The sequence below is a fragment of the Chinchilla lanigera genome, unplaced genomic scaffold (assembly GCF_000276665.1).
Source record: "Chinchilla lanigera isolate Chin_1 unplaced genomic scaffold, ChiLan1.0 scaffold00069, whole genome shotgun sequence".
In the NCBI taxonomy this organism is placed as follows: Eukaryota; Metazoa; Chordata; class Mammalia; order Rodentia; family Chinchillidae; genus Chinchilla; species Chinchilla lanigera.
This window is the reverse complement of record NW_004955470.1, coordinates 2795935-2822703: the sequence shown is the minus strand read 5'-3', so window position 1 is coordinate 2822703 and position 26769 is coordinate 2795935. Positions and strand designations below refer to the sequence as shown.

General features: G+C 40.3%; 1 protein-coding gene across 1 annotated transcript in view; it reads left to right on the top strand.

Annotated features, from left to right (window-relative positions):
• The window catches only part of Acoxl (acyl-CoA oxidase-like), a 289029-nt gene that overhangs the window by 254574 nt on the left and 7686 nt on the right, over positions 1-26769 (top strand). The window contains 3 exon segments of the mRNA XM_013522692.1: positions 14072-14162; positions 14834-14964; positions 21865-21944. Coding sequence (XP_013378146.1) covers positions 14072-14162; positions 14834-14964; positions 21865-21938 — 296 coding nt within the window. The 3' untranslated portion in view covers positions 21939-21944.

Sequence of the window (26769 nt, the reverse complement as noted above, 5' to 3'; positions counted from 1 at the left end):
AGAAGAAGAAGAAGAAGAAGAAGAAGAAGAAGAAGAAGAAGAAGAAGAAGAAGAAGAAGAAGAAGAAGAAGAAGAAGAAGAAGAAGAAGAAAAATCTCAAACTAATAATCTGAGATTCCACTTAAGGAATATAAAAATAAATGCAAAGGAAGCAGAAGGAAGTAAATAAAGATCAAGAATCAACGAAACTGAAAGCAGGAAAAATAGAGAAAACAATGAAACAAAGAGCTAGATCTTTGAAAAAGATCAACGAAAGTGATAACTCTGTAGCAAGACTAACAAAGGAAATAAGGGAAGTCACAGGTTACCGGTGTCAGGAATGAAACTGAGAATGTCAGTGTAGACCCTGCACACATCAAAAGGACAGTAAGGAAATACTATGAAAAATTCTACACATGAATGTGACAACTGAAATGAACTAGACCCGTTCCTTGAAAACAAATATTACGACAACCTACTCAACATGGAACAGATGCTTGGATAATCTGAAAATACCAGAGGAATAAAACTCCAAGCCCTGATCATTTCACTGAGTAATTTTACTTACCATTTAAAAAAGAAATAACAATAATTCTACCCAATCTTTTCCAGAAAGCAGAGGAGGACAGAACACACACCAATTGATTTTATGAGGCTAGTTATCTCCTGATACCAAAATCAAAGAATAAGAAAGGAAAACTACAGACTAATGTCCCTTGAATATATTCACAAAAATTCCCAACAAAATGTTAATAAAGTAAATACAATTTAGCAATATATAAAAATAATTATATGTTATAACCAGGTGCAGTTTACTCCAAAGATGTAAGACTCCTTCTATTTTCAAAAATAGAAATTCTCCATATTAGCAGGAAAAAGAGAAAAAAATCACATCATACCAATTCATGCAGGAGAAAAATGCACTTGACAAAATTCAACACTTATTCATAATAACTCTTAGAAAAATGGAGAATGGAACTTCTTCAGTTTGATAAAGAATATCTAAAAAGCCCTATAACTAACATTCTACCTAGTAGTGAAAACCTGAATGCTTTCTTCCGTGATATCAAGTAAAAAGCCTTAATATATGGTCTTAACTATTCTCACTCAGTATAGTACTGGAAACCAGGGCAATATGTCAAAAAACAAAAATAAAAAGCCTATCCTTTTAGATAAGAAAGGACAAAAAGAAAACATCTATTTACACAGAACATAATTATGTGTATAGAAAATCATAAGAAATTCACAACAAAGAACAAAGCAAGTAAAAAGGAATGGAGACAAGAAAGGAGAAAGGAAAAGAAGGAAGGAAGAAAGAAAAGAAGGAAGGAATTAATCAATTTCTGGAAATAATAAATGAGTTCAGCAAGGTCACAGATACAAGATCAAAATGAAAGACTAATTGTATTTCTATATACCAGTAATGATACCAGGACACCAAAATTTTTTGAAAAACCATATATAATTTCTCAAAACATACATATCTAGATTACAGTAAATCTAACAAAATGCTTACGAGGCTTAAAGCACTGATGAAACAAATCAAAACAGAGCTGTATGAATGGAAAGACATACCATATTTATCAACAGGAAAATTCAGCATAATAAAGTTGTTATTTCTACCCACACTGATACACAGGTTTAACACAATTCCTATCAAAATCTCAGCAAGACTTTTTATATTGCTATGAACAAAATGATTGTGAAATTTATATGTCATGGCAAAGGAACTAGAACATCTAAAACAATTTTGAAAAAGAATAAAGTGACAGTTTATTCAGTTTCCAGATATGTAACTACACTAACAAAGACTCCAGTATGAAAAGATGCACACACAGAAGTTGGTGGATCAGATAAATGGAGTGACAAAAGCAGTTCCAATGGAAGAAAGATAGACTTTTCTGCAAGTGCTGGAGTAGGTAGACATCCACAGGCAAAATAAGACAGGAGGGGAAAACAAAAAACAAAAAACAAAAAACAAAAAACAAAAAAACAAAAAACAAGAATAGATGGGAAGTTAGGGTCGTAGTAAGTTGACTTGGAATCAGCCCAAATTCTGGGTTAGAGAAAAACACTCAGCATGAAGAATTGGCTGAGTGTGTTGCCTGGATTCCTAGCCTCTCTGCATGCAATAGGGATATGGTTCTGAGCCAGTGTGTTAGTCAGCTTCCCGTTACTATAACAAGCAGAGTCAAATCAACTTATGAAAAGAAAAGGTTTCTTTTAGTTCATAGGTTTGGAAGTTTCAGCCCATGACTTGATAGACCTACTGCTTTTAGGCCTCAGTGAGGGAATAGCACATCATGGTGGGAGTGTGTAGTATAGCAAAACCATTCCCCTCGTGGCCAGGAAGTGGAAACAAAGGGCCTAGTTTCCCAATACCCCTTCAAAGGTCCACCCACAATGACCAGAAGACGTCCTGCTAGACCCCACCTCTCACTGGTGCCGTGCCAGGGACCCAGCCTCTGACATAGAGGTCTTCAGGGGACATTAAGTAAGTACTATTGCAGCTAGCATGCAGGAGCCCCAGAGGGAGTAGCCTCACCCCTGTCTGCAAAGCTCTGCTCCCTGAATTGGTGCGTTTTTACTGGACGTGTAAGACCAGTGCACCCCAACAGCACAGGGGAGAGTGGGTTTGCCAGAGTGTGGCTACCACAGGATTCTGCAGCCAGCTGCATGACCCCCAGTGTGCAGTACAAGTGTTCCTCTGTCAGCCTGTTCTCAGGGTTCAGAAGCAGCGGGGCTCAGGTGTCCCCTCTGTCCAAGTTCACTGAGGACGCTGGTAAAAAGATGTCTTTAGTCATGTTCTCCAGAGCTTTCCATGGTCTCCCTTTGGGTTTGTCAGTTTTGTTTCCTGCACATGGATTTTCTATGTTTGCATTTCTCATCAGGTGGGGAGGCCGGGCAGGCTGTAGCTATGTCCAGGCTTTTCAATAAGGCAGGAAACAGGCTGTGTCTTGGGTTTGGGTGTCAGTGGCCTGCCCCTGCCAAGTCCTGTGTGTTTGATCCACCTTTACACCAGCGCGGGGCCGATCAGCACCTTACTGTGATGCTGGGTCTCCCACGAAGAGAAGCAGTTCCCTGGCTATAACTGCTTCTCTTCGGTGGTGGTGGGGAGAGGACCAGCATGGGCCCTGCAGGGTCCAAAGACTTGAAAGGAAACAGCCATCTCTCACTCACCCTCCTTTCCACAGGGCACTGAGCTAGCAGGGTGCTCCAGCTGCCACTGCCTGTCACGGTTCTGGTGAAGGGAGGGCTTCAAGACACCAGAGTACTGAGTGGGTTGTACTTTTAAAAATCAGGAGACATCTCCAGGCAGTTTGGAAGATAAAGACACTTTGATGTTGAGCAACCTCCTCGGGTGATCAAAGAAAATGACACTAACACTGACATTCCCCTCCTCTGCTTCCAGATTGAACACAAACAAGACTGCCTCACCTGTGACGCCCTGAGCTCACACCTGGAGCCGATGACGCAGGAGGGGACGGGGCAGGTGGGCTACAAGGATTAGAGATGGGCATTGTTCCAGTCTGGCCTAATTTGGAGTCACTTTCCTCTAGTTAGAAATGCCCTTAGAAATCGCAAAGCCAATACTTTTTTGCTAATGCTGACAGAAATTCCTTAAGCTAGGAGATGGTGCCACTGCCCATCAATTTTACAAGGCAATAATGCAGATCCCAAGCGGCTGAAGTCGGAGGCAGAAGGCAGAGCACTTCATCACGGTGAGAGAACTGGGTTGTTGCTGGGGGAAACTGTTCCGATCTCATGCTGGCATTACCGTGCATTAATAAGCTTTGTTCATCTTCTCTGACACAGGAGGGCCAACTCAGTCCTTTTGCTTCATCTTCTGGCTTATTATGCAGCTCTGGCCGAGAGTACGGGCAGCCTGCTTGTCATAAATTGCAAGCAACCTCCCTTCCTCCCATTGTTGGTCCCAGTGGACCTAGGCTCCTGGGAACAAAGGCTTTCTGAACTATTCAGTTCTACAAATGCCCAGGTGCTGGGCTACGCACGGAGGGGACCTCAAGATGCATGAGCTGCCATTCCTACCTTCGCGATCATGTTCTGGTCAGGGACAAAATCACATGGCCGAATAATCACACCAACAGGCAGAGTGTGAAACAGAGGGAAAAACACACAGCTGTGGGAACTCAGGTGGAAAGGAACAACTTTCAAGGGGAGGAGGAGAGAGGGGACTTGGACAGGGTTTCAGCTCAGACACCCTCTGATCATGCAGCCATTCAGCCTGGAGTTTGCGTTCACAAAGCACGTGTGAAGCTACTGCTGGGGTAATGGTTTTGCAGTGGACATTCTCCATAAGTAGGAGCACATGCCAAAACAATGGTGTATAATATGTGTATAGTATAGCAGATACATAAGCCAGTTACACAGTTTACTGTTTGTGACCCTTTCTGAGTATTATGTACTATGCATAATTGTACATGGCAGCGTTTATGCTGCTGGCAGCACCACAAACATGTGATGATGCATTGTGCTACCATGTTAGGGTGCCTAGGACATTGCCAGGCGATAGGAATTTTCCAGCTCTATTATAATTCTTGGAACCACTCTATATTTGTGATCTTGCTAGCGTAACGTCATCATGTAGCATAATGATTAGAGTGTAAAAACATGCATATATTGGGTTGAAGGGAGGGTAGGAGAGTGAGGAAAAAAAGAACCAAGATATATCATGTACAGGTACAAATTCCCTATGAGGAATGTGGTCACTCTGTATATCTAAAGTGCACCAATAAACTTAATGAATTAAAACAAAGCAAAAAATAGTTATTATAGAGCAAAATTATCCTGTTTAGAGATGTATAGTTCCATGAATTTTGGCACATACCTAGAGTCATGCAGCCATTCCCAGAATCAGGATACATTAGAATTTAGCCATCCTAAAGCAATGGCTTTATAATTATCCTTTCTCCCTTGTTATAGCCTTGGACAACTAATGTTTCATTCTCTATCACCATAGTTCTGTCTTTTTGAGAATGTCATACTATGGTATAACATGGTCTGTAAACTTTTGATACTAGTTTACTTCACTCAGCAATATGTCTGTAAGATTAACCAAGTAATAACATGAATCAGCAGTTAATCTCTTTCATTGTTGAGTAGTATTCCATTGTATAAATATACCACAGTTCATTTAATCACCCATTGAGAGACATTTGGGCTTTGTCCAGTTTTAGACAATTGTGGGTAGAGCTACTATAATTGTTCATGTATGGGTTATTATGTAAAGATGTTTTCATTTCTATAGAACAACTTCTCAACCTTAGAACTGCCAACCTTGACATTTTGGGATACATACATTTCTTTGTTGTGGGAGGCTGCCTTGTATATTATAAAATATTTAGCAATGTAGCTCACTTTTACATACTAGATGCCTAATAGAACTCCTCCAGTTGTGAAAAAAGTCCATAGACATGGTCAAATGCAAAAATCATCTGTGGTTGAGAACCACTGTACTTAGGTAAACTGGGAAGTGAATTTCCTGAATCATATAACAAGTGTATAGCTATGAATTCCCCAGGCAGGAGAGATCTAGTTACTCAGCATAATTGCCCACACTTGATATTATCAGTTCTTTTATTTGCATCCCATATACATAGAGACATTTCTTTTTGATGTGATTTGTGTTTTCCAAATTGCTAGTGATGAAAATCTTTCCATGCATCATGTGTATGCTCTCCTTAGAGAATATACTATGTCTCTTGCCCATTTTTAATTGCACAGTCTGGATTTATTTTGCTCTTGTTTTTCTAGATTCTTAAGGAGGAGCTTAGATTATTGATTTTAGGCATTTCTTCTTTTCTATTGTAAGCATCTCCTACTATGAATTTGTCTCCAAATGCTGATTTCCTTAAATCCCACTTTTAGAATTATATTTCCATTTTTCTTTAGTTCTAATTTCTCTTAAAATTTACTTGATCCATGAAATATTTAGAAGAACACGGTTACTTTCAAGTGTCTACAGTTTGTGATTGTTGTTATTGAGTCCTTCTTTAGTTTGACTACTATTAGAAGACATAGCAGGTATGATTTATATTTTTTTAATGGTTAAATTTCTTCTTATGAACTGCAGTATGGCCTACCACGGCAAATACTTCCTGTGTCCTGGGAAAGATGTGTATGATGTTGTTGTTGGGTGGAGTGTTATAATGTCACTTAGACTCCTTTGGATGATAACATTGCTCAGTTCTACTGTGTCCTTGCTGATACTTGCTTATCAGCATTTTATCAGCTGATATTTGCAGTTCTATCTATTATTGACATCTCCAATTACACTTGTGGGTCTATCTACTTGTCTCCTTAGTTCTGTTTGGGTTTTGCTTTGTGTGTTTTAAAGTTCTGTGGATGTATTCACATATAGCATTGTTATATCCTTGCTTCATTAACCATTTTATCAATATGCTATTTCCTCTTTACCCCTGGGAGTTTTCTTTTCTCTAATAGTAATATAGACATGGAAGGTTTCTTTGGATTAGTTTTTGCATGGTACATGTTTTTCTATCCTTTTAGTTTTAATTTACCTCATTATACTTAAAGTACTTTTCTTACATACATCTTAGGTTCTAATTACTCACTTTGAAAATTTCTATCTTTTAATATGTGTAGACTATTTACATTTAGGATTATCGATATGTTTAGATTTATCTACTATTATTTTGCTTGTTTTCTCTTTGCTTCCTCTGTTGCTCATGCCTCTAGTTCCTTTTACATGTAGTATTAATATCTCGTGGTTTCTGTAACAAATTACCACAAACATGGTAGGTCAAAATAGCAGAAATATATTCTCCCATAGCACTGGAGACCAGAAGTCTGAAATCAGTGTCACTTGGCCCAAACCAGTGAGTGGGAAGGATTGTGCTGCCTTGAAGTCCCTAAAGGAGAACCCATTCTTGACACTTCTGTTTCTAGTGGCTCTTGCAATCCCTGGCTTGTGGCCACCTCGCTCCATCTCTGTCATGTGTACACGCAGCCTATGAAATCTCCCTCTCAGAAGGATTGTACTTAGGACTCACCTGAATAATCCAGAGCTACCTCTCCAAAAGAGAAGAGCAACTGGGGTGAGGGAAAAGAGAAAAGAAAGAAGGGGAAATTATGTATGTATGTATATACAGGATAGCTAACAGATGTACTACTGACTTCTATTGCTTTACTGAAAGGAACAGTTAATGATTACTTATTTGATCAATCTTGCATGTCTCTGTTTTCCATTTAAAGAATTTTAACTTATTCACATCTACAAATGCTCCTTTCCTATACGGTAGCGCTTGCAGATTCTGAGAATCGGGACTTGCTCTCTTTGGAGGACTATTCCACCTACAGTATGCACCTTCTTGGGACACTTGACCATTCTTTAGGACTTTATTTTGATTTTGCTGCATTCCTTTGTATATATATTCATTTTAGTGGTTGTGCTGGGATTACAACATACATATTTAACTCGGAATCAGTATTTTGTTTCTTCAGGTGGAATGTAGAAACCTTATGGTCATAGAGTTCTTTCCTCCTTTTTATGTCAGAGTATCTTATAAATGTATCTGCATATATTGGAAAACATATCTGATAATGTATAAATTTCGCTTTCAATCATTATACTTTTTTTTTTGTGATATTGCAGATTGAACCCAGGACTTTAATGCTACATTCCCAGCCCTGATTTGTTTTGTTATGTTTTTAGCTTAGTTTGGTTTGGTTTAGTTTAGCTTTTAGTATATGTTTACAATACATAGTATTTACAGTCATCTTGGACTTTGATACACATACATGTCCCATGCTGATCATTTTTACTTCCCTGCACTCACTGTCCTACAGATCTCCCTCTTATTGCTAGAGCATCCACCTCCAGGATCCCACCAAGTTGCTAACTTGCCCAAATTAGGCTTGAACTTGCAATTCTCTTGCCTCAGCCTCCCAGAGTGCTGAGATTACAGGTGTGGCCCACCACATCTGGCTTCATTAAACATATTTTAAAAGATTTAAAGGAAAGAATCGTTTTATTCACTTAGATAGTTACCATTTCTTTTGTTTCTTCCTTCATTGTCTTCAGACTACAGAACTTTTAACAAGTTTTTAGAGCAGGCTTGGTACCAACAGTTCTCTCAGTTTTTCCTCACTTATAGTTTCTTTGTTTTGGCTCATTCTTGAAGGATATTTTGCTGGACATAGAATTCTGGGATGGCAGTTGTTACTTTTGGTGGATTAAACATATTATGCCACTTTTTCTGGCCTCAGTAATTTCTAATGCAAAATTCTATAATTCAGATTGTTTTTCTTCTATAGATAATGCATCATTTTTCCTCTAACTGCTTTCAATATTTTTTCATTAGTAAGAATTTACTGATACTAGGTTATAATGTGTCTGCAAGTGGATTCCTTTGTGTTTAAGGTATTTGGAATTCACTAAATTTCTGGAACCTGTAGATTGTTTTGTTTTGTTTTTTGCCAAATTTGGGGAGTTTTTAGCCATTCTACCTTCCACTTTTTCAGATCATGCCTTCTTTCTCTTCTTCCACGTTGCCATGAAAATCATCTGATCTTGGGGCTATGAATTTAGCTCAGCAACACAGCACCTGCCCGGCAAGAGCAAGATCATGAGTCCAATTCCTGGTACCAGAAAAAAAAAAAAAAGAAAGAAAGAAAGAAAGAAAATCATCTGATCTTTTATTATAGTTCCACAGGTTCCTGAAGCTCTGTTCCTTTTTTTTTTTTTAGTGCATTTTCTCTATGTCATTCAGATAGGTTAATTTCTAATGCCTTTTTTTCTATTTCACTGATTCTTTTTCTCTGTCTCTTTTCTTCCACTGTTCAGTTTATTTTTATTTTCATCATATTTTTCAGTACTAAAACTTTCATTTGGCTCTTTATGCCTTCAATTTCTTTACTGAAGCAAACTGTTTTACCATTTATTTAAAGAGGGCGGTGATTGTTGGAGAGTTTTTATAAAAGGTTTAAAGTTACTGCCAGATAATTCCAAGATCTGTGTCATTTTGCTGTTGGAATCTGTTGATTTCTTTTCACATACAAGTTACCCTTCCCTTTTCCTTTACATACTGAAAATTTTTTAATTTCCCCCAGACATGTAAAATACTGTTAGGAGATTCTGGATCTTGCTTAGATGCTATGGAGAATGTTGACTTGTTTCTTTTAGTAGCAATGTGCCTGGTTGTGTTTGGGCTGAAAGTTTCAACACTTTCCATTCACAGTGATTCTGTCTTGGTAAGATTTCCATCGCTAACAAAATACCTAACATAAACAGCATAAAGGAAGAAAGACTTCTTTTGGCGTGCGGTTTTAGAGGTTTCAGTCCATGCTCACTCAGGTCTGCTGCTTCAAGGGCTGAGGCATCTTGGTGGAAGAGCTTGACGGAGGAAAGCTGCTCACCTCATGGTGGCCAGGAAGCAGAGGGAGATGGAAACAGCCTGAGAAGAAGGGGCTGGGAAGCAGAATAGCTCCTAAGGTCGCACCCCAATAACTCACTCCTTTCACCTAGGCCCCACGTGTGAAATTTCCATTGCCTTCCAATAATCCCATCAAACCATGATCTCATCAGGAGATTAACCCCTGGGTACAGCTGCAGCCCTCATGATCCAACCACCTCCTGAGAACCCCACTTTTGAACATGTGAGACTTTTGGAGGACATGTTAGGTCTAAACCATAACAGGTTCCAATGCTAGCGTAGTCTTCAGTGCTTTTGCAGCATCATTCAGATCCATCCCACATATGCAACACTCACTGGCAGGTCCGACATATGTGTTTTCATCTGTCCATTAGGTCAATCTTCAAAGTCTTTCAGCTGCTAATTAGCATTAAATCCATTCATGTATAACTGGGTCTGAGCTCAGAAGTTTACAAAACACTGCATAAGGCTTCTCTTTTCTACTCTCCCTCTCCACGACCTCCCAGGCGCTGTCTGGTTCTCTGAGGCTCCCCTTTGGTCATCCTTTTGCTGCAAAGCTGGAGTTTTGCTATCCTACTCTGCTCTACATGTACCTCCAGAGACAAGAGGACTAGAGGGAAAAAAGTTAAACTTACCACCAGTTTGGCCATACTTTGAATTCTGTCTGATCTTCTTTCCAAATCTGCTTGCCACTATTTATTTTTCAGGGTCCTCAAGTAGCTTCTCCACGTGTGTTTTCCAGAGGTTACGGCTGCATTCAATCAAACAAACCAGGGAAGTCATCTACTCTGTGTTACCCAGAATCAGTGACGATAGCCCATATACTTCAAAAGATTTGTCTGTTTATTACATCATAAAAAGTATAGGTTCCATGGCATGGTAGGCAAGATTTGACAAATTTATGAAGGACACAATATATCCTGTGACTGAATCAAGAACTGCAGAAACTTTGAAGGTTTCAAGGTAGGTCACATCAACAGGATGACTTTAAAAGAACAAATTCCCAGTCGTCCCTTAGGGATATATGTAAGTATGGATGGATGTGTTAAAAACAGTTTGTGGAGAGATCTTAGTTGGGTGTTTCAAATGATCAGATGTTTGGTATGACTCAATTATGCATAATATTCTTTCATTCATTTATTAAACAATGTTATGTGGTTGCTATAAAACCAAGTTCCACCATATAAAAGCATAGAGTTCAAGTTCAGGACAGTGACAGTGCTGAGGATGCTACAGGGATGAGGCAACATCTAGGTGTAGAATTTACTTTGAGACACCTTGAAGAAGATAATTAAACATCTAGAAGAAGCCACCAGGTCCAAGGTGGCACAAAATCTAAGACTGTGTGGTAATTGGAAGGTGACTGTCAGGGCTGATCATCCTGGAGACCAAGTGGAGATATAAAGCGTATGTTGGAATTGTTAGTGGCTGCTATCGAGAAGCTTTAATAAGCTCTTGATTTGTTACTTAGGTGTAGGAGTCATAGGATCAATAGCCTTGAATTACAGGAAGTTGGGTTTTGGCCAATCTCTTCCAGTGTGTTAGCTCTTTTACCACATGCCAGGCGTACAGAGTTGAGCAGGATAAATTCCTTTCCTCCCACAGCTAATTTATAACTTGATTTTCCACATAAAAAGTGGTTCAGTAGAAATGACTCTTCCAGAAGTAAGACTCGCTAAAGAACTGAACACAAATGAAGAAATTTTAGGTTCTTTTTGAGAGACCGAAGCTGGACTCATGGTATCTGGTATCTAGATGTGGTGTTTTGGTAGCCACCAACAACCAGAACTCCTGTTTACCAAGACAAAACAAGAGGGCAGCCTCAGGAAATCTGAACTGCGTTCACAAAATAAAGCAAAAGTTTAGAACCGAAAATGTAGCCCTGAGCATCAGGTACCAGAGCCAAAGACTGAGCCAACCGGAAGGCAGTTCAAGATCCCAAAGAAAGCACGAGAGACATAGGAGTGCGGTGGAGTCTGCGTAAAGCCAGCAGCCTGGAACTAAACATAGAAACTGTGTGAGTGGCAGTAGCTTGTCAGGAGCTCTGCTATCAAGTGGGCTTGGGCTTGAATCACGTGGGACCAGACAGAGGCTGAATGACCATGTGTCAGGGGTGTCAAAGATGGAGCTTGTGATGTTTATCTTCCATTTGCCTCTCCAGTTCTGTTCTGCACTCTTCTGTAGCCTGGTGTATACCTAGGAAGTTGGCCTACATAGTGTGCATTGAAGGAATCCCTCTTATTTTGTTTTCCATTGCTGTAACAAAATACTGGAAAGAGGTTTATTTGGTTTTCTGCGGTCCTGGTGGCTGAAAGTCCAGAGCATGGTGCAGCATCTGGCGAGCATCTTCTTGCTGCAGATGGTATCACACACAAGGCAGAGCAAGTGTGCTTGCTGAGGTCTCCCTCTTCCTGTAAAGGTCATCATGGGAGTCTCATCCTCACGATCTCACTTAGCCCTGATGATCTCTCAAAAGTCCTACATCCCAAACCCATCAACACATGCATTTGGGAATTGAGTGTCCCACACATTAACTTTTAGAGGACACATTCAAACCATGGCAGAATCCTTGCCCACTGGACCCAGAGAGGTTCAGATAAGAGCTAGAGATGGGAGAGGAGGAGGAGAGTGTGATCAGGATATCTCTGTCCTCAGCTTGTCTCCATGTACAGGCAGCTTGGGAGTTCCCTGTTCCTTGGCTGGGGGTCACAGTCCTCTTCAAGTGTCCCTGTTTGCATCAGTCTCTCTTGCAGGATCCAGTAGCCACTGTCTGCCTTCCTGTTCCTCCACACCTACAGGTGGTGACAACTCTGGTTACCAGCTCTGAAGTAATGCGATGTCCCTCAGGGTTCCTAGCATCTTGCCCATATTTTTCTTTTTAAGAAGTATTGAACTCTTCTGGAATTATCCTAATGTGAATCTGCCATCTGTTTCTTGGCTGAACCCCGGTGGATGCAGAATTCTGTACTGAGTGAGAGGGTGAACTCCGTGATTTCTAAGAACACCTATGCGTCTATGGCTCCAGATTTCTTTATTACTGATCTCATATTTTCATATACCCAAAAGTGATGAGGATTACCTTTCTGGGATCTCAATGCAAATATTCTTGGGCTATGTATGAAATTCACCTAGAGACGTGTGATTCAGTTTAGTCATATACATAGTTTATCATTTTTATAAGAATTTATGTTTTCATGGTGAATTGCAGTACTTTTCAGTTACTGTTACTACATCTGCAGGTTTAGCCAGCATCATTACTGTTATTATATAAGTCAAAAGAAGCCAAGTATGATGGCACAGGCCTTCAATCCCAGCAATCCGGGAGGCTGAAACAGGAGGATGGCAAGTTCAAGCCCAGCCTGAGAAATTTAGCAATTTAGCAAGATCATGTCTCAAAATATTTGAAAAAAATAAAAGGGCTGAAGATTTAGCCCAGTGTGAAGGCTTTAGATTCAATCCCTGGAGGAAGGGAGGGAGGGAAGAAAGGAGAGAAAGAGAGAGAGAGAGAGAAAAAAAAGAGAGAGAGAGAAAGAAGATTATACTGGCCAAGTAACTACATCCCTAACTTTGACAAGTTCAAGCCATAAATGACTTGCTAAATCACACTGTGACCCTTCTAGAAAGACAGTAGTAGAAGTTCTTCCTAATAGTGGTATTCCAAAGATATCTCAGAACCTCAAGAGAGGATTTAAGACACCATGTGACTTCTGAGTTGGGCAGTCCATAAAAGACAGATTGTCTTCCGATGTGAAGATCATCTCCAGCTGACTCTGATTAAAAGGGTTTTGTTGTTGTTGTTGCTTGGTTTGATGTCAAAACTATTTGACTTCTAAAGGGCTAGTATCTTTCAGACATCTGCAGTGAGATATTTGTGAATGAAATCACAGGACTGAGGTTTACTTCAAAATGATAGAGAAAGGGGACCAGCTGGGAATACAGATGGGACAAGACAGCAACAAGCTGTCATCTATGGAAGCCGGGGATGGAGACAGGAAGGCCCATAAACAATGCCCCCTACTTTTGTAGGATTTAGGATTGTAGAATATTAAAAGTTGTATGGGTACATAGTTAAATAAAAAGTCACTTCTTTCCAGAGGAAAACTCACTTATCGTTGCTTGGTAGCTGCCCATGATGTCATTGAGGAGCTCTGTGTGTGGGTTTCAGAAATGTAACAGGAAAAATGTATTGAAACAAAATGTAAATGAGGAATGCTATTTTTGTGAAAGTTTAACCAAACCATGCTCAATGGAAAACATCAAGATGATAGTATTCAGAATGTACATTTAGAGTAATCCTTCACAAATTGAGAGGGGGAGCAAACAGAATGATGCACATATTTAATAGATATTCTCTGTGGGTCCCTAAGTAACCTGGGGTGGGCAGAACAGGTGAGATTATAGATAAAGTAAGATTGGTCATGAGTTCAGATTTTCTTGAGTTGGAGGGATTAATATGGGGGAGTTTTTTATACTATTCATTCCACTTCTATACATGCTGCTTAGGTTTTCATGGAATGGTTTAAAAAATAAAACGTGGCACATCTAGAACATGACCATTTTACATTAAGAAAGTATGGTGTGATTTTATATGTGCCATGGTATTCTCTCTTGCCTCCATCAATTCTGCACTTTTTAACATATTACTATTTGTCCATTTCTTTCCTCTTTCCCATCCCAGTTTTGTCTGTTGTATGGAACCAAGCTGGAGTTCCAGGAGTGGGCCTGGTATTTAGAGCATAAATATCTGACTCCCATGGCCAGCATGAGGTAAGGAGCCTTGGGGTTCAAAAGAACCCTCTAGGCATCAGTCTTTGGTTCTCTGCTTTCTTAGAAAATAGTCCTGCCAGCCTTTTATCAGTTTCCACTTATGGACATTTTTTTTTATGCCTTATATGTGTTTTCCTTGCTGCCATGATCGTCTTATGCTTCAGAGTTTAAGAGGCAAGGGAATGACTCAGCTGTGCATGAACTTTCTGACATGTAAAGCAGAGGGTTTTTTCCTTATCTTGGCAAAAGGAAATTACTAATGATGTCTATTTTTCTACTTGTTAGAAAACCTGTACACTTGTTTTTCATATCCAGAAAAAGACCTGTGGTATTTTTATCTCAGTGCTAACAGCAGGATTTAATATGGTAGCTACTGAGCACCTGAAAATTAAGGCGGGACCAGGGAGACACCCCCTAAATGCTGCTGCACTGAAAAAGAATGTAAAACAGCTTAATCATCAGTAGAACACACTTCTCGGTACTTCCTCTCTGCAGGCTGTCTGCTAAAGCACAACAGGTCTCTGCATTCAAGGGAGTTCATTCCATTTGGGAGAAAAACATTGAGATTCTGGATAAAAGTACACGTAGTGTTGTTTCAGCATGTATTGTTATGTCACAAATGATCCCAAAACTTATGGCTTCAAACAGTCGCCATTTATTATTTCTCACAGTTCTGCAGTCAGAACGGGATTCGGCTACATAGTTCTGCTTCACGTGCTGTCTGCAGGAGCGAAGCGTCTGAGATGGCTTCTTGCCTTTCAAGGCTGCCACCCAACTGGATGGCAGGACCAGATGGGACCCGGTGAACTACCCTCTTTTCCTTGTGGCCTCACTTGAGTTTCCTCATGTTACAGGGGTCACAAGGTGGTGGGACATTTTGTATAAAGTCTGGTTTCCAAGCTGGAGGGAGTGGAAGATATAACACGATTTCCACAGTTATCATTCACGGGATCCTCACGGTGGCCTGGGAGATGAGTGGGGAGGAGCCGGCCTCTCGAGAATCAGCTGTACCTATAGGGGTAGAGCTGGGCTTCTCAGGCTTTGTAGAATGGTTTAAAGCTTTCTTGGTCAGATTTTTGAGCTGCTACCCCTGAGCATTCACCCCTACTCTGGGCTTTTCTACTGTTCCAAAAGACGAGGGAGTAGGGGAGCTGACCCAAGTCCTTCTTTTCCTACTGGCACCTCACTCCTTTGGGGGATCTCAGAGCTCCAGGAAATTATTAGCAGTTTATCTTTACCGAAAATCTGGGGCTCTTAGTCAATTAAAGATGATAAATAGGAGCATACTAACAGAGATTTAGGATGATCGGTATCACTGAAAGTAGTTTGTTTTCCCATGATAGTTCTTCAAGTTTATTGATCTTTCTTTCTCCGACATGTTAGTTAACCCATTCTCCAAATTTTTAAGTCTAATTGCTGGAATTTTGATTTTAAAAATTCGCTTTTTTTATACTGCCCATGACACTTCCCAAAGATTATTCAATCTTGCCTTTTATTTCTTTACACGCTGAAACATGATTGTTTATAATCTGTAGCTAGAAATTCCAATATCTTAAGTCTTTGTGTGTTTATTTTTTTTGCCTGTTGCTTCTGCAATGTATCCAGTTATCTTTTATTGTGTGCTGCTCATTGTTTCTGAGGATGATCTGTATGATTCATATAAAGGCCAAATTGAAGTTACTTCCCCCTACAAGGCCTTGAAGGCCCTCTCAGATTGAGATCCACCTTAACCCAAAGTCAGAGCCTGAGCTTTCTTCAAAGCACATATACTTAAAATAAGGGTAAGAGTTTCTTTATCCTCCTGAGAGTTATAGTCCCTTGTACCTCAGCTTACCATTGTAAGGGTCCTGGTAAATTTCTTGCCTAGAGCTTGTGCTGGCTTTTTACTATCATCATCACCTACCCCTCCTCAACCACTATCAGGCTGTCAAAGAGAAAGCTCAGATTTTCTGGAAGTAGAAAATGCTTTCAGGGAAAATACGGTCTTCTTACTTCTTTCTCTAGGTTCCCATTTTAAATTTTGCCTTTACTGTTTTGTTTTGTTTTGTTTTGTTTTTTGTTTTTCTCTGGTACCAGGAACCGAACTCACGACCTTGTGCTTGCCAGGCAGGCGCTTTTTGCCGCTGAGCTAAATCCCCAGCCCCTGCCTTTACTGTTTTGTCAGATCATTTATTCTATGAAGATGTTTCTCTTTTTTTTTTTTTGCCAAGTACTTTGGTTGTTTTCAATAGAAAAGTTGGTCTTAAAATTTTTCTCCTATCAGAAACAGAAAAACTCTTTGGTCTTCGATATTATTTCATATTACCCCCAAAACCTGTGATTGCTTTTCATTATCCCTACACATCAATGTGGAAACTGAGGCCCAGTGTAGCAAAGTGACTAGCCCAAAGTAACATACCTAGGAAAAACTCCTATCTTTCTGACTCCAAATATTTCATTCAGTTTATTTGAGTAATAATCATGATCAGCCAACAACAACCAGTACATTCAGTGACCAGTTCTTAGTTTCAAATATCATTCACCTAAAAAGGAACCAGGGTTCTTAGAAAATAGCTAATTCTATGGCTGGGGCAGTGAATATACAGAAATTTCCAATGGTCAAAACTCGAACAATTTGAATAACAAAATAAAGAATGTGGTACTGGATTGCAACTCATAGTACAGAATGACTAAACATAAGTCCATAGTGTTATAGATAAAAGATTAAACAAGAAAATAAATGGGGGTGAGGAAACAAGTCTTTCTTTTTTAACAGAATTCTAAATTATATATGTAGATACTCCTTTCTCCAGGAGCTAGAACTTAATTCCCCTTCACCCTGAGTGTGGGCTGGACTTCATGACTTGTTTTTATTTTAAAGAATAGAGCACAGGAAGGGGAAATTGTTTACAGAGGAGAAAGATGGCAGGTGCACCTTAAACAAGGAAGGAAGTTTAATGTCACCAGTGACAGGATGTGTCCAGGGCATGTGCCTCTGATATCATGAGATAAGAAGAGTGCTTCTCTCCTCTCCCCCAAACCCATAACGGATCATACAAAAGTCTAATCATGCAAAGCACATCTGATAAAGCCGAGCTAAGGAAGGGCTACACCATACACCTGGACAGGTACTCCTCAAAATTGGGAGTGAGCAAAAGACAGTTAACAAAACCATCACAGATCAGAAGGGACTGAGGGGATCTTGTGACTCACTACAAAGTTGTATCCTGGACTGAACCCTGGAGCAGAAAACAGACTTTAGTGGAGAACCTGGTGAGATCTGAATAAAGGCTACAGCTTACTTCCTATTAGTAAGCCAATATTGGGTTTCCGGCTTTTACGTACAGTGGACCATAGTTACATAGGATGCTAACATTAGGAGAAATCGAGTGAAGGGCATATGAGAACCCTTTGCATAATCTTTGGAACTTTTCTGTAAATCTAAAAGTATCCCATGATAAAAAGTTTATGTAAAAGAACCAATGAGCCTAAATTGTAAGGTCTACCAGAACCCCCAAGAACTGTACTAAAGCTGTAGTTTAATAATAATTATACTAAAACATTATTTCGTTCTCATAGAGATCTTTCAGGTCAGTAAGGCAGAGACATAATCCCCATCTAACAAAAGAGTAAAACCTAAGAAACAGAGAAATTAAGCAATTGTCCAACATTCTAGCTGAGCATAGAAACCCAAACTCCTAATCCCAGAGATGGAGTAAGCCCCAGACACATCCCTTTGTAGCCCTCCTGTTCCTTTGAAGTACTACAGGCCACTAAAAGACCTGCAGAATTCAAACGCTTTCCGTCAGCCTACCTGATGTTACGAAGTAGGCAAAAACCCATCCACCTATTCAGGAATCAGCATGAGTGCAATTATCCCACTGAGGCACACAGGAAAAGGTGCTGGGTTATTTTACTTTTTCAACTCAAGCCAATACGCTAGAGCCTTTCAGGCTTGATAAAGGGTAAGTCCCCTTCAGCATGAATAGCCATTGCTCCACTGTAAGAATCTGAGCCTCACTTGCTGCTTAATTAGTGAGTGGTAAAGCTGAGGCTTCCACGGTGGGTTTTGAACTCCGGGGTCTACTGCTCTTCTAGTGTCACCAGGGGTGAGGAGCGGGATAGGCCCTCGTTGTAGAACCTCAGCTCAGAGGGCTCCATCGTAACAAGGTCCCCATGTACAAGGTGCCCATGTCTTGTCTGTTCTCTATAACACAATTGTGTTCTTTGTTCTTGGAAAATTCAGTGTCTGGGCATTATCGTGTTTCAGTCTTCAGTAACCCAGGCATTTGTATTTATTTTGCTTGAGATAATTATCAACTTTACGTAGTGACAATCAGCTGAGGTTCATTTTCAGGAGAAAACAACCCAACAGTTAATAATTACATATCTCTGTTTAAAAATCCAACTTCAGTTTGCTTTTAGAAAAAAAAGAAAGAAAACGACAAATCTTAGCCTCTTAAGGTGGTGTATTTCAGTGCAAATGAATATTTGCTTGTGAGTCTCTACTTGATCTCACACCACCCCTTAATGTCAAAATAGGTTAAAGGTAGAGCAAGCCTCCTTTTGCTCCCTGATCTCCTGGGCACAGCTGCCCTTCTCCGGGAATGGCCACTGGCGTTGAAACAGTGGCTGTCAGTGACAAGCGGAGAAGAAGCAAGTACATGTGGACCCACGGCGAGCTCACACTGAGTAATCAACAAACGAGGAAGCTTTTCAGTCTGTGTATGTTGGGGGAACCACAGCCCAGGTGTGGGTTGCAGATCAAAAAGGACCCTATTCACTGTGGTGAAAATAATACTTAGCAAAATGTTGAATCAGGTTCTATTTCCTGCCCTGAACTCAAACACTGGAACCATGTGAAAATGCAGGTGATAAAGGACCAACAGGAAAATGAGGCAGGGCTGCAAAACGCAGGCACAGCAAGGAGGAGGACCACTCCTTCACCTCTCCGACGCGATGGAAATTGCCTATGGGAGCGGGAGTGTCAAAAAACCAAAAACTCATTCATGAAAAGAGAAAATAAATAATGTCAATCGTGACTGTGTCCAGAAAACCTTGACAGCTCCCCATACTCGATCACATGCAGCAATAGCTCTCGGCTCTTCATCCAAATATTGCCTCGCTGTCCTATTTGAGCCATGATCTGTCAGTTCCCAGTTTCTGTTGGAGCCTTTCGCTCACCCTACTCTTCCTCTCACGCCTCTCAGACTGTTTTCACTTTGGTGCGCCCAGTAGTGCAAAATGAAACTCAGAACCTCCAGCACAAGCCTGGCTCCTGTTTATCTTGGCTGGTAGGTGCACACAGGAGCCGACCTCAGCTTCCCCTGCAAAAAGGAACCGTTCGTTTTTTCCCTGCGTGGATGAGAGCTGCTCTGCAGCCCACTAAGAACCTGTAAAATCTGGGCTCTGGCTGTGTCTGCTCGAGTCTGAAATGACCACTAAGGTTTGAGTTTTACTTTTAGTTCAGTCCATCAAATGACTGAATCACTGAGAAGGAAAAGCATCCAAGCCTGTTGAGTGGTGGATGGGTCGTTCAAATAATTCCACGTGGACATTGCCATGGGTGTTTTGATTTATTCCTAGGAGATGTAGCTCGCAGTAAGAATATGTGAAAGCATGGCGGACACTAGTCCCCAAAGCCGGGATGCTGCTGGCCTCATTTGGAAGTAAAGATGAACTACACTCATTTATCACACTTATTTACATTATTTGTTATTATGTGCTTATATTGCATTATCTCATTTAGTTACTCAAAATAAATTATTCTTTTATTTTGGACTAAGCAGAGAATATGAATGCAGGTATTTAGTGGTAGAAAGGTTTAGGGGAAAAAAAAGTCGGAAAAAAAAAAAAGGAGGGGGTGCTGGGGATTTAGCTCAGCAACACAGCACCTGCCTGACGAGTGCAAGGTCGTGAGTTTGGTTCCTGGTACTGGGAAGAAAAAAAAAAAAAAAAAAAAAAAAAAAAGATACAGGGAAAATTTTAGGGAAGAACTCTAAGCCAGAAATATGGTGTCAAGATATTAGTCCTTCTGTTCAAATCTTAGCTTCAAGGAGAACATGTACCCCAACTATGGAGCCCATGAGGCTTAGAAAGGATACATGTGCCCTCACTTTCTCTAAAAGCACTGCTGGCTGTTTTCCATGTTACAGTGAATGTTTCCCTTTTAGTGACACAAGATGTCCCATTCTTCTATTTCCCCTTCTTCAAACCACCTTGATCAGGCAGCTAGGCAGACATCTGTGTTAGAATCCAATGCAACATGAACTGAGGTTTTAGACCAAGCATCTTGAAAACATTCGTGGGAGTAAGAAAGGAAGGTGGTGTTCCGCAGTCCCTCAGCCTCTTGTGCTACTCATAGCCTCTTGCCTTTCTTTGTAAGGAATCTGAGCAAGGACCTCTCTTCTTCCTACCCAGCAGAGACACTCCCATTTGGCTGCAGGCGATTCCATGATGAGAACCCTGGCCACATCATGTAGGGCAAAGGGGAAGCTGGTTTGGGGGTGAGCATAGAGGTCTACACCACTGGAGTGGGGAGGGACACCTTCTGCTTGGTGGCCATGGTCCAGGAGTCAGGGGTGTTGTTGAAACAGCGATGCACTGGACCAGTCATACTGGCAATGCAACTGAGTCAAATTCTAAACTTCTCTTTGATTTGAAAGCATCGTCAAAATTGGATTAAACCTACTGTCACTTCCATAGAATTGCTGGCACATCTCTAGGGGACAGCAGGAACCAGCTAGAAAGTGTGTTCCCCTCCACCTTGTTTTCCCTGCACCAAAGACCTTTAAAGCAGGGAGATGAGAAAACCATGAGAGCCAACAGAGTGTGCTGCTAAGAAAGGAGGAAACACCTCCCCCCCGACTCCTGACCCATGCGTGCTCCTCAGTGGTGTAACATCCATGGTTGAACCTCTAAATGCAGGCCATTCAGCAGAGGTTAAAAAAACACAAGTGAGATTTAGTCTCTTCACTGTGGAGGTCATCCCCACCCCCACAGTCCTGGTTTCCGCATGGCAGCCACCTGGTGAGCCCTCACGCCCCACAGTGGACCTTTGTGTGTCTGGGAAGTGAACGAGGATCATTCTATTTCCTTCATTCACAAGCAACTTGTTATAACTGCAAGAGAGGGCAAGTCGTCTAGCGGAGTTCCAGTCTCTGAGATTGGCAGCTGTATTATCCTGGGCTCACTGGGGAGATGTTTAAAGTGCAGGGCAATGGGGTGCCATTCTCCATGAATGTGTTTGGGTTCACACCCCTGACCCAGAATTTCTGATGGGTGAAAGTTGTTCCTAAGGGGAGCTGTGTAACACAACAAAGACCTTTGAAGAGATGGAATTCAGCTGAGTCCAGCCAGACCCCAGTCATAATTAAAAACAAGACAAATTGTGTAACGAATCTAAGAAATTCAAGTAAATTATATCCAATTCAGTGTAAGTTATTATTCCAGCTAAAATGCATTAATACATTTTATGAAATAAAACGTGTTTGTGGCTGCTTTTCATTTTTCTGATGGTGACTTATCATTTTTCTTAGATTTTAGAAAAAGATCATGCCTGTGGCATGTTCCACTTCTCACCACAGGAAGGGCTCAAAGTGCTTGGTGCCAAGGCACCATGCGAGGCGGGCCCCTTTTTAAGACACAGACAAGGGACAGGGCTTCCTTGTGAGAACCCGTACATCTATGGGAAACTGACACTTGCATTTTCCTTCCCAAACAGCTTATTTTTTCACAGCACAGATTCTGGCGTGGACCAGCAGGCACTGCTTCGGTTTCCTAATTGGCCACTGCTGAGACAACGTAAGTAAAAATGTCCAGCCCAAGCAGACAGCTTCTTGCAGGGTCTTTGGGGAGGCAGATGTTCTATTTCCTAATCTGCATGAAGGATAAGTGCATTCATTTTGTGATCATTTAACAAGCTGCTATACTTACATCTCTGATGTACATTATGCTTCAACTAAAAAGCATTTCAGAAAGGAAAGACAATCTTCTGATGCTTATACAAAGTCATTGTGTTAAAATCTAACTGGAAATTTCTCCTATGATTTGTTTTTGTTTTCTATTTAAACTTTTTGTTTGAGAGAATCACAGATTCATATGCAGTTATAAGACTGATACAGAAGGGTTTCATGCCTCTTTTACCTAGCTTCCCTTCTTGGTAAAATCTTGTAAACTATAGAACAATATCACAGCCAGGATTTGGATACAGTGACATTGATATAGTGAGAATTCAGAGCCCTTTGCCATTTTTCCTTCTTTTATTCATACCATGTCATTTGTACTAACTTGTTCTCCACTTCTATAATTTTATTATTTCAAGCATGTTGTATAAATGAGTCACATAATATGCAGCCCTTGGAATGGGCTTTGCCATTCAGTATACTTTTCTGGAGATTCATCTATATTGTTTCATGTATTGATGATCTATTTCTTTTCATGGATAAATAATATTCCACAGTGTGAAGGTGCTGTAGTTCAAATAACCAGTCACCCACTGAGTGAGATACGTGGATTGCTGTTAGTTTTTGACAACTAGGAATAAAATATTTGTGTACTGGGTTCTATGTGAATATGGGCTTTAATTTTTCTGGTGTAAATGGGTCATATGGTAGGTGTATGCTGACATTTTAAAGAAATTGACACTTTTTTTTTAGAGTGACATTTTACATGCTCACCAGCAATGTATGAGCAGCCCAGTTTCTTTGTTTCCTTGTCAGCACTTGGCATTGTCGCTATCTTCCATGTTAGCCATTCTGATAGAATACTTCATTCTAGTTTCAAGCATGTTCATAATTTCTCATTGAAGCATTTTTATGATGGCTGCTTACAATCATCAGATAATTCGAATGTCTCTGTCATCTCAGTGTTGGCCCTGATTGACTGTCTTTTTTCATTTGGTTTGACATCTTCCTGGTTCTTGGTGTGATAAGTAACTTTTTTTAAAAAAGAGAATAAAAAAATAATAACAACATAGACAAAAACAAAACAAAGCAAAAACAATAAAAATGATACAGGGTTTCAAAACAAAATGATAGGAATTAAACAGGGGTTGTTATATTACATATTGTTATCTTCAGTGAAGTTGCTCAGATTATTAAATGTAAGAATAAAGCAAGATTGATTGAACCATTAAAGAGAATAAAAAATAATAATAAAATTAGAAACGATACAGAGCTTCACTAGACAAGATGGTAAGAATTCACCAGTGGTTGTTATGTTGATAAGTAACATTTGATTAAAACTTGGATATTTGGGATATCATGACACACTCAATCTTCTTTTAACCCTCTGTTTCAACTGGCTTCCTCTAACACACTTCCCAGGAAGGAAAGGTACATCGCCTCATTTGTGTCTTGTGGCACAGAAGCCCAAGATCTCAGCTCAGATTCTGTGCACATCCTAAGAATGGGAACACCCTGCTATTTCTGGGTGGAAGTGTGAGTTTGTTACCGCTTAACTAGGCCTCCACTTATACCACCCCTGGTGGGGAGATAGAGAAGTGCATGACTGCTCCCACGCAGTCTCCTTTAATGCTAGCAGCGGTTTTGTGCTACTTCCGTGTGATGGTCAGTCTTGATCCTCACCAGGCCACCTCTGAAGCACCCCATCTGGGAGAGGAAATTGTGTCTCTGCAGCTGTATCTCCCCATGAGGTCCCCAGCACCATAGAGGTTCTTCCCAACGGCGTATTGAGGATGGATGCCTAGCTCCCCACTGAGCCTATAGAACCCTGAGTTTGGGTGGCACAGTTTTTCCTGTGTTATACGGATATGCTAGCACAGCTGTCTTCAGAAAGCTTTCTGTCTTGTGAGGCTATCCCTTTCCTAGCCCTCTGGCTAAAGAGAGCAGGCTTGTCTTGGCATTTTTGTCTCCGTGTGTGAGTATGGGGGCTGGGGATTTAGCTCAGCGGCACAGCACTTGCTTGGCAAGCACAAGGTCATGAGTTCAATTCCTGGTCCCGGGGAAAAAAAAAATCCATGTGTGAGTATGGTATCTCCACATTGCCAGCTTCTTCTGCTGCAGCGTGGACTATATGAAGAATAAAGAAAAGCCGAGGAATTACCAGGGTGTCAATTCGTGAAATCCATGGCCACCAGAGGAGTCTGTTTCTTCTCTGTACCTTTCAGAGTTTCCTAAGTCCAAATAAGGAATTTTCCTAGGGAAACAGTTGGTCTTTCTATGGCAAAATGAAGAAAACATGTATTGAATTTTCATAATGCAAATTTTTTTCATTAAATAATTATGTTCATCCTATACCTTTTGGTGCCAAATTTACCCTTTAAATAAATAGTGATAGGAGACAGTATTTTTTTGTTATCTTTGACAAAAAAGAAAAGTTGGCCATCACACATTAGTTTCCCCCAAATTTCTTTTATCTCTTTTTCTTTTAACTTAAAAAAGTTGAGCCAGGTGTGGTGGTGCACGCCTATAATCCCAGCACTTGGGAGGATGAGGCAGGAGGATCGCTATAAGTTCTAGGTCAGCCTGGGCTACATACTGAGTTCAAGGCCACCCTGAACCGCATAGTGAACCCTGTCTCAAAAAGAGGGAAAAAAAAGTTGATGTCTATTTTAGTATGTTGAATCATGCAAATCTTAATAGTGTTGTTTAGTGAGTTTTGATAAAGGGAGGACTGTGTATGTACACCTCAATTACATAAGAAAAAAATGTCCATTGCCCAGGAAATTTTCCTCCCCCTACTCCCCCGGCCCCTGGCGTTTTTACTTAGTCACTGCAGCTCAGTTCACTTTCTCCAGAGCTTCATAGCAATGGAAGCAGATGGACCTGCTCCTGCTCTTTAGCATGTTCGTGAGATTATTTAGTTCATTTCTTTCTTTTTATATGATGAGGAATATTTCATTGTACAGACCTCTCTGACCTCTTCCTATTTTTTCCCCCTCTCAAATGGCCATGTCCCCTTCTATTCAGTCTTGTGATCGTCATTGTGCCCAAGAACTGGCCTTGTTACTATTACCTGACCTCAGGCATGTCATTCCATCAGCATAAGGTTTAGTGTCTTATCTGTACTCACATGTGTAATAAAAAAAAACAAAACTGAACACTTAAAACATTTTCCCCCTTGCATTAATAGTTTATGCTGAAAAAAATTGTTTATTCTCTTGCTAATGGACAGACATTTAGGATATTCATGCTGGTGTTAATATGGGGATTATTTCTGCATGCTTTTTGATATATCTTTTGCTAAATGCCTAGGAGTGGGATTAATGGATCATATGCTGATATCTGTTTCACTGCCTGAGAAACTGCCAATAAACAGTTCTCCAAAAGTGGTTGTACCCTTTCATACCTCCACTAGCATCTTGTAAGAGTTCTACTGCTCTACACTATCACCACCTAATGTTAAAAGTCCTTTTTAGTTATTCTAATGGGTGTTTAGTGCTATCTCATTGTTTATTAATTTTCATTGTTTTTAGACCTCTTGTGTGGATGCTAAACAGCAATGCTGGGGAGCACATGGTGAAAAAAACTGCTTGCCTCATTGCCAGGAAGCAAAACAGGAAGAGGAAGGGGCCACAATCCCACAATCCCTTTCATGACCTCACCCTCAGTGGTATAAGGGACCACCTCTTAAAGGCTCCTCCACCTGGCAGTAGCATTACCCTGGGGACCAAGACTTAACACTTGGGCCCTATGGAGACATTCAAGATCTAAGCTACAACAGTGATGATAGTTACCCTTTTTATTTATTGGTGATTTTACTTGTGAATATTTTCTTGGGAATTTTTCATCTATGTTCATAGAGGGTATTTATTCTTTGATTTTATTCTCCTGTGTGACATTCTTAGGTTTTAGCATAAGGGTTTGTTACTTCATACCATGAAAATTAAGGTATTCCTTCATCCTCATTTTTTTTAACAGATTTTAAATAAGATGGTAGGTCAGCATTTTTACCTGGTATTGCAACCTCTGAGACTGAAGAACTTTTTCATAGTGAACGTCTATGTAAATAAATCTCCTATTTTTAATCTTCTTAATTTTCATTTTCAGCTTTAATTTTAAAGGATAGCTTCACAAGATACAGAATTTTAGATCTGTCATCCTGCCATCTTCTGTCTTGCCTTATGTCTGGTAAGATTTCATCTGTGAGCGTTATCACTCTTCTCATACAGGAGATTAACTTTTCTCTAACTAGTATTACCATTTTTCATACTTTTGGGTTTAGACAAGTTTATTATTACATGCTTAGTTGGGGTTTTTAAAAATATTCATCTGTTTGGCGATCACTGGGCTTCTTAAATGTCTGCAAGATATTCTGTGGTATCAAATTGAGAAACAGTGAACTATTACATCTCCAAGTATTTTAATTCATTTAATTAATTCTCTCTGGCTGCTGGGATTACAACAGCATGTATGTGAATACCAACTTAATCCCACAGGGCACTGATGTTCTATCTTTTTTCTCTTTGCACCATTTAGAATAATTTCTCTCTTTTTTGGTACCAGGGATCGAACTCAGGACCTTGCACTTGCCAGGCAGGCGCTTGTGCCGCTGAGCTATATCCCCGGCCCCATTTAAAATAATTCCTACTATCTGTTTTCAAGATCACTAATCTTTGCCCTTCAATATTCATTCTGCTGTTAGGCCCATCCGTAAATTTTTATCT